At 35.7% G+C, this 10,705-nt stretch overlaps 1 protein-coding gene across 1 annotated transcript; it reads right to left on the bottom strand.

The window, feature by feature from the left end:
• Nucleotides 1-3,515: 3,515 nt before the first annotated feature.
• Nucleotides 3,516-5,294, bottom strand: LOC106637988 (protein dachsous-like). Its single transcript, XM_023390818.2, has one exon. The coding sequence runs from the start codon at nt 5,292-5,294 to the stop codon at nt 3,516-3,518; it is 1,779 nt and encodes a 592-aa protein (XP_023246586.2).
• Nucleotides 5,295-10,705: the final 5,411 nt, after the last annotated feature.

The raw sequence follows: 10,705 nt of genomic DNA, 5'->3' as shown, positions 1-10,705 counted from the left end.
CTTTTTATGAGCAATATAGGAAGCACTGCGGGTATATATGAGTGCGCTGCCTCAGGGATGTTAACCAAATTTTACAATATTGATTTTGGCACTTTAAACGTTTAAAAATGTACATCAAAAGTATACTCATGGAATATAACAAGTCTACTTTCACGTGGTGCATTCTAAGTTTAATTAAATTATTTGCAGTGTTGCTTGTTATTTAAAATGCTTTAAACCTTGATAGTAATTCTTTCTTAACAGTTAAGACTGCCACTTTTTGATCCATGCAAAATGTCAATTTTTCCTAATAATAGACATTTTTAAAACTTTTTTTAATCATAAAAATTTGAAATGTGTTTTCAACTTATAGCTTCATATTATGTATCTAAGATCATAGTTTGACTTGTTTATAATTTCAATGCTTAACAACTTATGTGAGACTAAAACAGATTTATAATAAGTACTGCAGTAGCCCTCAAAATCTGTGGAGGGCTTAAAGGCTGTAGGGTAGTTGTATAAAAGTTTATATGAAGTAACGTAGAGTATTGTAAAAGAGTGCCCTCCTGACAAGCCTCATTCGAGATCTCATCTGATATCTCATGTGATTTCTCACCTGAGATCTCAGGTGAGATCTCATGCCAAATTCTCATCTAAGATCTTAAGTGAGATTTCTAAAAGAAAACTAAATAAAAAAATTTTGTGCAACGATTATAATTTATACATTAATAGAATGATTACCTTTAATATCAACAGTTACATGAAAAAAAAAAAAATTCGGCTTATATGGGACACGAATTCGAGCCCCCAGTTTATCAGGCAAACATCTTACCGCTTGGCCAGAGTGGATGAGATACTAGTCCGACAATTTACGTCAACATAAAGTGTAACTACCAAGTGTTATTGTTTTTCTTATCCACAATTGAATCATACAATTATTAATAGATGTAATTTTTTCCAATCCTAATTCTGATAATTAACCAACTAGATAATATTCAGGAACATTATTTTCTTCACAAATAGTATTCTCTCTCTTAAAAACGTTAATCTTAAGAGGGCTTTACATCCAAGTAAGGCATAAGTTTTTAATAATTATTATAAATGTTTATTTAAATGTAATCATAAAGAAAAACTACTATATAAAATAGGGGGACTTGATGTGTTATGAATAAATTATTTTTAAAAAATCCAAATTGCTTGCGTGTATATTATCTTATTTTGAAAAAATACTTATAAAAGTTGGAAATCCTTAAAGCTTTTTATGTTATTCCAACTTTTCAAAGCTTATTATACTCCGTGAATAATTACAGATGAAGTCATCACTGGAAATTTGTTGATACAATTCATGTTTAGTAAGTTAAATGTGATTGTTTTCTGAAAACGCAAAAAACGAGTGAAAACCTACAGTTTCGTATAAACAATTGTACCTAATGCATTACACATGTATTGTATCAAAAAATTTACAGCAATCACTCTAGCTGAAATTTTTCAAGGAGTATCATAAGTTTGAAAAGTTGGAATAACATGAATAGCTTTAAGGATTTCAAACTTTTATAGGTCTTTTTACAAAATAAGATAATATACACGCAAGCAATTTGGATTTTTTTTAAATAATTTATTCACAACACTTCAAGTTCCCCTGTTTTATATTGTAGTTTTTCTTTATTATCACATTTTTATGAAAATTTATAATGATTATTAAAAACTTATGCCTTACTTGGATATAAAGCCCCCTCAAGAGTAACTTGAAGAGAGAAAATATTATTTGTGAAGAAAATAATGTTTCTAAATATTATCTAGTTGATTAACTCTCAGAATTAAGATTGGGAAAAATTATAATTGTGAATAATTGTATGATTCAGTTGTGAATAAGAAAAACAATAACACTTGATACTTACACTTTATATAGACGTAAATTGTCGGACTAGTATCTCATCCACTCTGGCCAAGCGGTAAGATGCATGCCTGATAAACTGGGGGCTCGAGTTTGTGTCCTATACTGGCCGAATTTTTTTTTTTTTTTTTTTTTCCTTTAACTGTTGATAAATGTTAATGTATAAATTATAATCGTTGCACAAAATTTTTAAATTTATTTTTCTTTCAGAAATCTCACCTGAGATCTTAGATGAGAATTTGGCATAAGATCTCACCTGAGATCTCAGGTGAGAAATCACATGAGATATCAGATGAGATCTTGGGTGAGATTTGTCAGGAGGGTGTCGGTGAGTTTATCAAAAAAATGCTTCTTTGACAAAGTAAAAACTAACGCAAAGCTTGTATCTAGTGTATAAAAGAATCAACAATGGTAATAGAAAAATCGTGTTTTAAAAATCAATAAGAGTAGAAAATATTTGGTTTTGAATGTGATCTGTTTGAAGTCTTCAAAAAGTTTAAAATTAAATTTTTTCTTTTCCATCGTTGCATTGTTTGGCATTTTTTATTACTGAAAAAATTTGACGAAAATTTTTCTTCCAAAAATAAGGTTAAATACCAAAGTATTATAATATTTCATGAATCTGAAAAAATTTTATGGACTGTTGTTAAAGCTTTTTGATGAACTATTGACGCTTTGCCTCAAACAATGACATGAAGTGAAGTAACTCTCCTTCCTACGGTTGTGATTGCAAAAATGTATTCCGATTACCCTTACATCCAGAAGTAGTTAAAAGTTTTGGTAGCTCGTAAGAGTTTAATTTATTTAAAAAATAATATAGAAAGAGTACCTGTGCGTATTATTGGTTAAACTTTTTATCGAACGAAAAAAATAAATAGAATTACGGTTCACGTGACATAGTTTTTTCTGATCTTCCTAGACTATCAATGAAAAAGTTTTTTTTAATGTTTTTTAAATTAAACTATGCAGTTCTTCTAACAAGTTTTTTATAATAATCGCATGAACAAAATTAATTTTTAGTTCTTTTCTGTAAATTGCATCGCATTTTTTAAATAAAAATTTTACACAATTATATAAGTTCTCTGAATAAATCCTTACGTGATATATCATCAAAATAAATACTTATAGTACAGTGTAAAAGAGTTTTTTTTCTATGACTTTCTATTGAATAAGAATAATTTCTTATCACAGTTCAAAAAAAGTATTTTTTAACGAGTTTTGTATGGAGAACAGCTCTATCTGCTAGAATGAAAATGGATTAGAACCCATACTGTAGAGTTGGCAGCCTCTGGTAGTTTAATCAGCAGAATACTATTTGATATATGCCTGAATGAATTGACTTAAATAAGCTGGGTATACCTATTTAAGTCAGTATTGTATTCTTCGATGAACTTTAAAATTACTTTCATATGTAACTAAAAAGTTACTCATAAGCATAGGTAAGTCATTTGTTGGTGTTAATTTTTATATCTGCACGAACCTTCAAGACGATTAAAAATGATTTTGTAATAATAACAATAATTATAATAAGATTATTTTCACACGAATAATTTGACACCATTTGAAAAACAAACTTTAATTATTAGAACTACTCAATACTACTAAATTATTAGAACTTACATTAAAACTTATATATTACTTTTCATACCTTAAGAAAGCAGGTGTCTTGTGGTGTGTTTTCCGGTATAGTAGCGTTATAAAAAGTTTTTTCTAGGATCGGCTCGCTATTGTTTGCATCGTATATTTCTAGTTGAACTGTAGTGCTACTACTTAAAGCTGGTTCACCTAAGTCACTGGCCACAATAACAAGTATGTGCACTGAATTAGTCTCGCACTCTAAGTGGCAAACAACTGTGATAAGACCTGAGTTCTTATCTATCGTGAACAAGTTACGATTCATTTTATCACTACGAGAGTTACTAACTCTACCATCACTACTCTTTTTATTTCTATTTTTACCGTCATTACTATAGGATAGAATGTTATATTGTACTTGACCATTGAGGCCATCATCTAAATCTTTAGCAAGTACCTGAAGCACCGAACTTCCAAGTTCTACAGCTTCAAACAATTGAGCTTTATAAGGTTCGCCTATAAAATGTGGTGCGTTATCATTAATATCCGTAATAAGAAGGCGAAAGGTGCTTATTGCCTGAAGAGGTGGCATACCCGTGTCAGTTGCCTTAAGTGATAGTTCATAAGATGGTTCTACTTCTCTGTCTAAAGTCTGGTTGACTACAATTAGATAAATAATGCTGTCACGTGTGATAAGGTCAAAATGACCTCCACCACCTTTAAGACTAACTGTTACATTCGAATATCCATTATGCGAGTCAGGATCACTTACTGAAACTCGTGCCACAAAATCACCTGGCTGAGCACTCTCGCTTATTTTTGGTGTTTTATCGTCAGAGAGAAAAATTACCGAAATTGATGGTTGATTATCATTAACATTAACTATGTACACTGACAGAAAAGCTGTGGCTTCAAGGGATTGAACACCTCGATCACGTGCTACCAGCACAATTTCATGTTGCTCACAAATTTCGAAGTCAAGTTGACGATTAACATATACTATGCCAGTTTCATGATCAATGCGGAATATCTCGTCACGGTCAGACTGACGTCGGTTAATGTAGTACTCAAGTTGACCATTTATTCCACTGTCGGCATCTGTTGCACTGACAGTTAACACAGTTGTACCGATACTTGAGTTTTCTAGCACGCTTGCTTTGTATCGAATCTGCTGAAATATTGGAGGATTATCATTCATGTCCTGAATGTTTATATTAATTAACAGTCGAGCACTTAGTGGGGGTAAACCACCATCGAGTGCTTCAACTAATAATTTGTATTTTGACTGAGTCTCATAATCTAAAACTCCACTGCTCTGTAAATCTAAGTACAGTACTCCATCACGTCCTCGATGCTGTGATAACCTAAATATACTGCCTACATTACCTGACACAATGTCGTAGCGCTGTGTACTAAACTGACCAATATCTGGATCCAGAGCATATGGTAAAGCGCACCGCAAATCTCGTGCCGCATTTTCTGGAAATACAACATCTATTTCAGTAGTAGAGAAGCTAGGAGAATTATCGTTTTCATCTAGCACATGCACGATTACACGAATATTCTGGGGCAAAGAAACAAGACTGTACGAGTCACGTTTTTCCCGATCTAAAGATACACGAGTAGAAATTTCACCAGTAGCTTGATCAATAATTAGATCTGATTCAACAGAAGAGCCAGGTACTGGCACTACCAGATATGGTGAGCTATCACCTTCAATGTACCCAATGCGTGTGCCTGGTGGTACATTCTCAAAAACCTCAAGATGTTGAATTCGTTCAGCTAAGGTAAAATTACTAATTACCTGTAACGCAAAAACCAGTTGTCCAAGAAAGTTAGCTAGCATTTTGGCCTAGATACTTGTGTGACTTCCACTTCTTCACTTATAAAATCCTTCCGAGCATAACGTATTCTTCATCTGACTTTGATGACTTAGAATATGTAGACGCTGAAAATCATGAATGAAATACAAAAAAACTGTTTTAAAATAATAAAAACTGTAATTTTTATGATTCTATGAAATACATTAATAAATAATTATATAACTACATCATTGTCAAGGTCGGAATTTGGACCCTGTCTTAATTTCGTTGTTATAGAACAGAATGAAAAAAAAAAGGAAAAAAGTTTTCTTGTTTTAAGAGATATGATGATTTGAAAAACTCAAAATGGAAAAAAAAATTTTAATTTCTTCTTGTCTGTTATTGTGAATAAAACTTTTTTATATACTGGACATATATGTGGATTTGTTTCCTACATTATATGGATTTTTAAAGGAAATTTTTTCCACCGCCTCTTCTAACAGCCTAGAAATTTTTAATATTCTATATTTAAGTAACGAAATAAAACTTTCCTCAAGTTCAATCAAAAACTTTGATCTTCCCCCCCCCCTAACTTTTCGCAAGCTACCTACACGCGCACTGTTGAGTGAGACATACATTAATTTCGATAAAATCAACAACGTTTACGTAACATTTCATAATATTTTATTTTCTATTGCAGTAATCTAAAACAGCTTGAACTGCAGGGCAAGAAAAGGTGATGCTGGATAACACGGTTGCACAGCCTGTTATGAGCTGCAAACTTTGTTAGTTATTATTTGTAGTTTTAATGCATTTTTGATACTTAATGTATCGATTTTCAGTGTCAAAAATTTGCTTTAAAAAGATAACAACTATCATATCATAGTTTAAAAAAAAACTAAATAAATAATGTGCCAAAAAATTGAATTCTGCTTAAAACAAAAAATACAAATTCTTAACACTATAAATCTATAGTTTAAGTATCAAAAATGCATTGAAACTACGAAAAAAAATTTTAAAAATTTGCAGCACATAAGGGGCTTTGTATTCGTGTTATCCAGCATCGCCTGTTTTTGACGTTCAGGTGGTACTGTTTGAGACTACGACACATAGCGAATAGTAAAAACCAGTGGACAGTGGGTGCTTGAGCACTTAAATTTCTATGACATTCTATGGCAGACAATATATGTGTATGAATATAAATGTATTTTCCATAAAATGATACTGGGTCTGAAAATTTAAAGAATATTTGCTGGTTTGACGAGTCGGGTGTTCGAGCACGGACGACGATCCATCTTCTCTGTTCAGGCGAGCTTGCACTAATGCCGGTGAGTCGGAACGGGTGTTCTAGCGTGGACGGCGATCAGTTTCCTCTGTGTGGATGAGCTTAGATGGTGTTGATTTCCAGCATATGTCCTGAAGAAGAGCACTGGCATGATGCGAAGTACTGATGCCGAGACGTTGAGGCAGGTGTTTAAGCGTCGATGGCGGTCAGTCTTCTCGGTTCAAGCGAGCGTGGATGGTGTAACGTCCGACGTGCGGTTGGGGCGTGAGGCCCGAAGAGAAGCATCAGCGTGATGCGAAGTACTGATGCCAGTGTGTCGAAACGGGGTTCGAGCATAGACAGCGATCAATCTCTTCAGTCCTGGCTTGCCGGGGCGGTGTAGCGTCTGACATGTGGTTGGAGCTTGAATCCCGAAGAGGAGTATCGACGTGATGCGAAGTACTGGTGCCGGTGTGTCGAAGTAGCTGTTCGAGGATGGACGTCGATCAGTCTCCTCTGTTCGGGCACACCTAGGTGGTGTGTCATCTGAGGTGGAGATGGAGCGTAAGGCCCAAAGAGGAGCGTCAGCGTGGTGCGAAGCACTGATGCCAGGTGTGTCGAAGCGGGTGTTCGAGCGTAGACAGCGATCAGTCCCCTCTGTTTGGATGAGCTAAGATGGTGAGTAGTCTGACATGGAGTTCCAGCATGAGTACCAAGAAAGAGCATCGGCATAATGTGAAGTACTGATGCCGTTGTGTTGAAGCAGATGTTGAGCGCGGATGGCGATCAGCCTCCTCCGTTAAGGCGAGCATGGATGGTGTCGCATCCGACTTCAGTGGCAATGTTACCACCGATTACTACAAAGGCTGATACCCGTTCCCATCTTCTATGGAGGCTCGTTGCAAGATGTAAGAACCTGCTGTGTAACTGGTGCTCACGAGTTTCTAAGTTGGTTGGTCCTTCAGGTCCATATCCTGCCCGTGCTTGATGCTGGGTTTGTAGGTTAGGTGTGTCAAGCGCCACTAGGTGTTTCTCCCCACCTAGAAGGAGTGTTGTTGGTTGCTGATAGGCGTGTGTCAGTCGGCGGTGATGATTGACTCTGAGGCTCGCAGATACCTCCCTGCAGCAGCAGAGAATTCCTTAGAGAAGGCCCCACGTCGAGCACGAAATTGTTATAAGTGGCCGTTGGGGTTGGACGACCTTGCGTAGGGAAGTGCAGTGGGAAGAGATCAGAGTCACTCTCGAGTGTCTCTAGCCTTCCCTTTAAGTTGAACAATGGTGGTGACACTACTTCCGATGTTGCTGGCGTTATGGCTCCGTTTAATTCATCGGAATCCAACTCATCAGAGAGGTGCGGCGATTGAGCAGTAATTCGTAGAGGCCTCGACGAGTTGGTATAGATAACTGTCTTATATTGGTACAGTGATATTTATTAAATATGTACTTTAATCCATTGAGTGGCTTAGGAGGTATGCATTACACGTATTTGCATATCTCGGATTGATCTCAATCAGTCGTCACACAGTCCGTCTTATATACTTTACATCGCTTTCTTACTTGCGATTTTCACTAAAGACTAGCGGTTGCCACCTGGCGAGCAATAGGAGGTACTATCAAGTACTAAGTTGGAAGTCGGAGCTGCGCACGATATTTTAAAATTCAAATTTATGTAGAAGCGATATAATTTAAGAAAAACGATTATTTTAATATACAAAAATTATTAAAATAATACCCCAGACGGTAACAACATTTTGGTCATTTTTGTCATTTTCTTAGGACTCTTGCTAATATTTCTACTTGTTGAGTTTTGTTTTAATTTACTTATTATAATACATAATATAGTATAATATGATACATCCAATTTACTATGATACATGGAAACTACTACTCTATTCTTTTTTAAGCTAGTCAAAATTTTCAGGATATCGTTATGATTTTTAGCTTATTCTACTATACTATAGTAGGCAAGTAGTAAGGGAATTATTTTTCCAGACAGTTTCACAGATGGGGAGAATCACGTCAACTGTCCCAGCGCCGCGGTGGACGGCCCGCGTGGTCGTCAAACACGACGTTTTCAACTCATCGTTTCGGTGTCAAAACTTTGATAAAAAAATAATCTAAAAACATGTACTTACGTATTTTTTCCTCAGCTTTCCAGTGGTGGCATCAGTTTCTCGGAAATTTGCTCCCATAATCTCGAAAAATGCACTTGTTTGAAAAACACGTTTTATCTCCATGATCTTCAACTTTTGGAATTTTTTTGATAGTCTAGATCGAAAGATGAGACATTTTTACGTAGACATCGACAATAAAAAAAGAGGGGTTTTTCGTTTTTATAACGTATTTAAACGACGAACGAGACGATGCGAGCCGCAGCGGCCGGGCCACGCGCGGCAGCAGCGCGTCCGCCGTGTGTCGTCTGCTACGGTGAGTCTGTTTGGCTATATAACATATAATGTAGTAGTGGCGATGTAAACAACAATTAGTTAACCGGGGCTTACAATGGATAAATAATAAATGTTCTGATAAAATTTATTCATATATACAACAATTTTATAATAAAGAAATAAATAATGATTAATATTGATTGAATATTAGATATTTACATAAATAAAGCAAAAAATAAAAACAAATTTGTTCTACTTCGTTCTTTTTTTTTTTTTAGGAATGGTAATCGAAGTGACACTTGTTTTACGTTCTTTCAGTTTCGGAAAAATTTCATACTGGTTACTCAAAGAAGTTTTCTTCAACATTAATTTATTATCCTTAATGGGGATAAACGCATGATAATTCAGTGTCCCTGGAATCAGTTTCGCACTGGAAATTTCGTCTTTTAATCTCAAGGAAGTTTCTTCGTAGTCAGATTTGCTACTAAAAAAACCTTCGTTTCTTTGCAGTAAAACCTACGAAAACTTCGACTTACGATAGCACAACCTCAAGTCATAAAAATAATAAATACTAATATTTAATTAATCAATCGAAACTTGTTGCGAAGTGCAAACCGTCACGGTTAGGTGTATTTGTTTACATCCAGTCAGAGAGACGGTAGCAGACGGCGCGCTCCTGCCGCGCATGGCCCGGCCGCCGCGGCTCCCATCGTCTCGTTCGTCGTTTAAATATGTTATAAAAATGAAAAACCCCTCTTTTTTTATTGTCGATATCTACGTAAAAATGTCTCATCTTTTGATCTAGACTATCAAAAAAATTCCAAAAGTTGAAGATCATGGAGATAAAACGTGTTTTTCAAACAAGTGCATTTTTTGAGGTAATGGGAGCAAATTTTTGAAAAATTGATGCCACCACTGGAAAACTGAGGAAAAAATACGTAAGAATATGTTTTTAGATTATTTTTTTATCAAAGTTTTGACACCGAAACGACGAGTTAAAAACTTCGTGTTTGACGACCGCGCGGGCCGTCCACCGCGGCGCTGGGACAGTTGACGTGATTCTCCCCAGATATATGTCATACGGCAGGCATAGATATACGTCATATGGCTGGCGCTGAGGGCGTTCCCTCCAAGGGTCCTATTTTTCGCAGACGACACGTGACCAGTGCAGCGGGAAAGTTCAAACCAATAAACCCCTGTGATTAATGGCAGTGGATTCCACGCCTCATTCAAATATAATTACCGACGTTGGCTGGTAACAATAATTTTTTTCGTAGACGTCACGTAACCCGGCGCCCCGAAAAAAGCGCGAGTTGTTCCGCGTAATTCAAATATAACTACCGACGTTGCTTGGTCGGTAACAATTTTTTTTTTTCCAGCGGAAGGAAAATTAAGGGGCCCTTTAATTGTGCTGATCGGTTCATTCGTTACTGTCGTCAGTAATCATCACTGTGGTCGGTAAGCGCGCAAAATCTTAAATTCTGAAAGTTGAAAATAATTCGAAACTTATTTGCATAAAAAATGGCATGCATAAGTTGTACATCCACCATCACCACTACTCAATTATACATCACCACTACAGCTAAGGTGTTATAAATGAATTTCTCAAACATAAAGGAAGATGTTGCTCCATTCTCTAAAACATATTATAAATGCATGTTACAACCTGCTTTTTACTTAGTATTTAATGATGTTGAAAAGAAGAAAAAGGGTACTACAGAAGAGATGACCCCTCTCCTTAACAGGGAGGACGAGGTGAAAAAAAAAGAAATCGTTATTTTCATCGGTAAAAAAATTCACGAGC

The sequence above is a fragment of the Copidosoma floridanum genome, unplaced genomic scaffold (assembly GCF_036245765.1).
Source record: "Copidosoma floridanum isolate Cflo_tuat_1 unplaced genomic scaffold, Cflo_Japanese_pri ptg000030l, whole genome shotgun sequence".
NCBI classification, from domain to species: domain Eukaryota; kingdom Metazoa; phylum Arthropoda; class Insecta; order Hymenoptera; family Encyrtidae; genus Copidosoma; species Copidosoma floridanum.
Note: the sequence above shows the minus strand (reverse complement) of the source record. Positions and strands in the feature narration are given on the sequence as shown.

What these genes read in the sequence shown, in the direction of transcription:
- LOC106637988 (XM_023390818.2), bottom strand. Translation starts at nt 5,294, where the DNA reads ATGCTAGCTAACTTTCTTGGACAACTGGTTTTTGCGTTACAGGTAATT.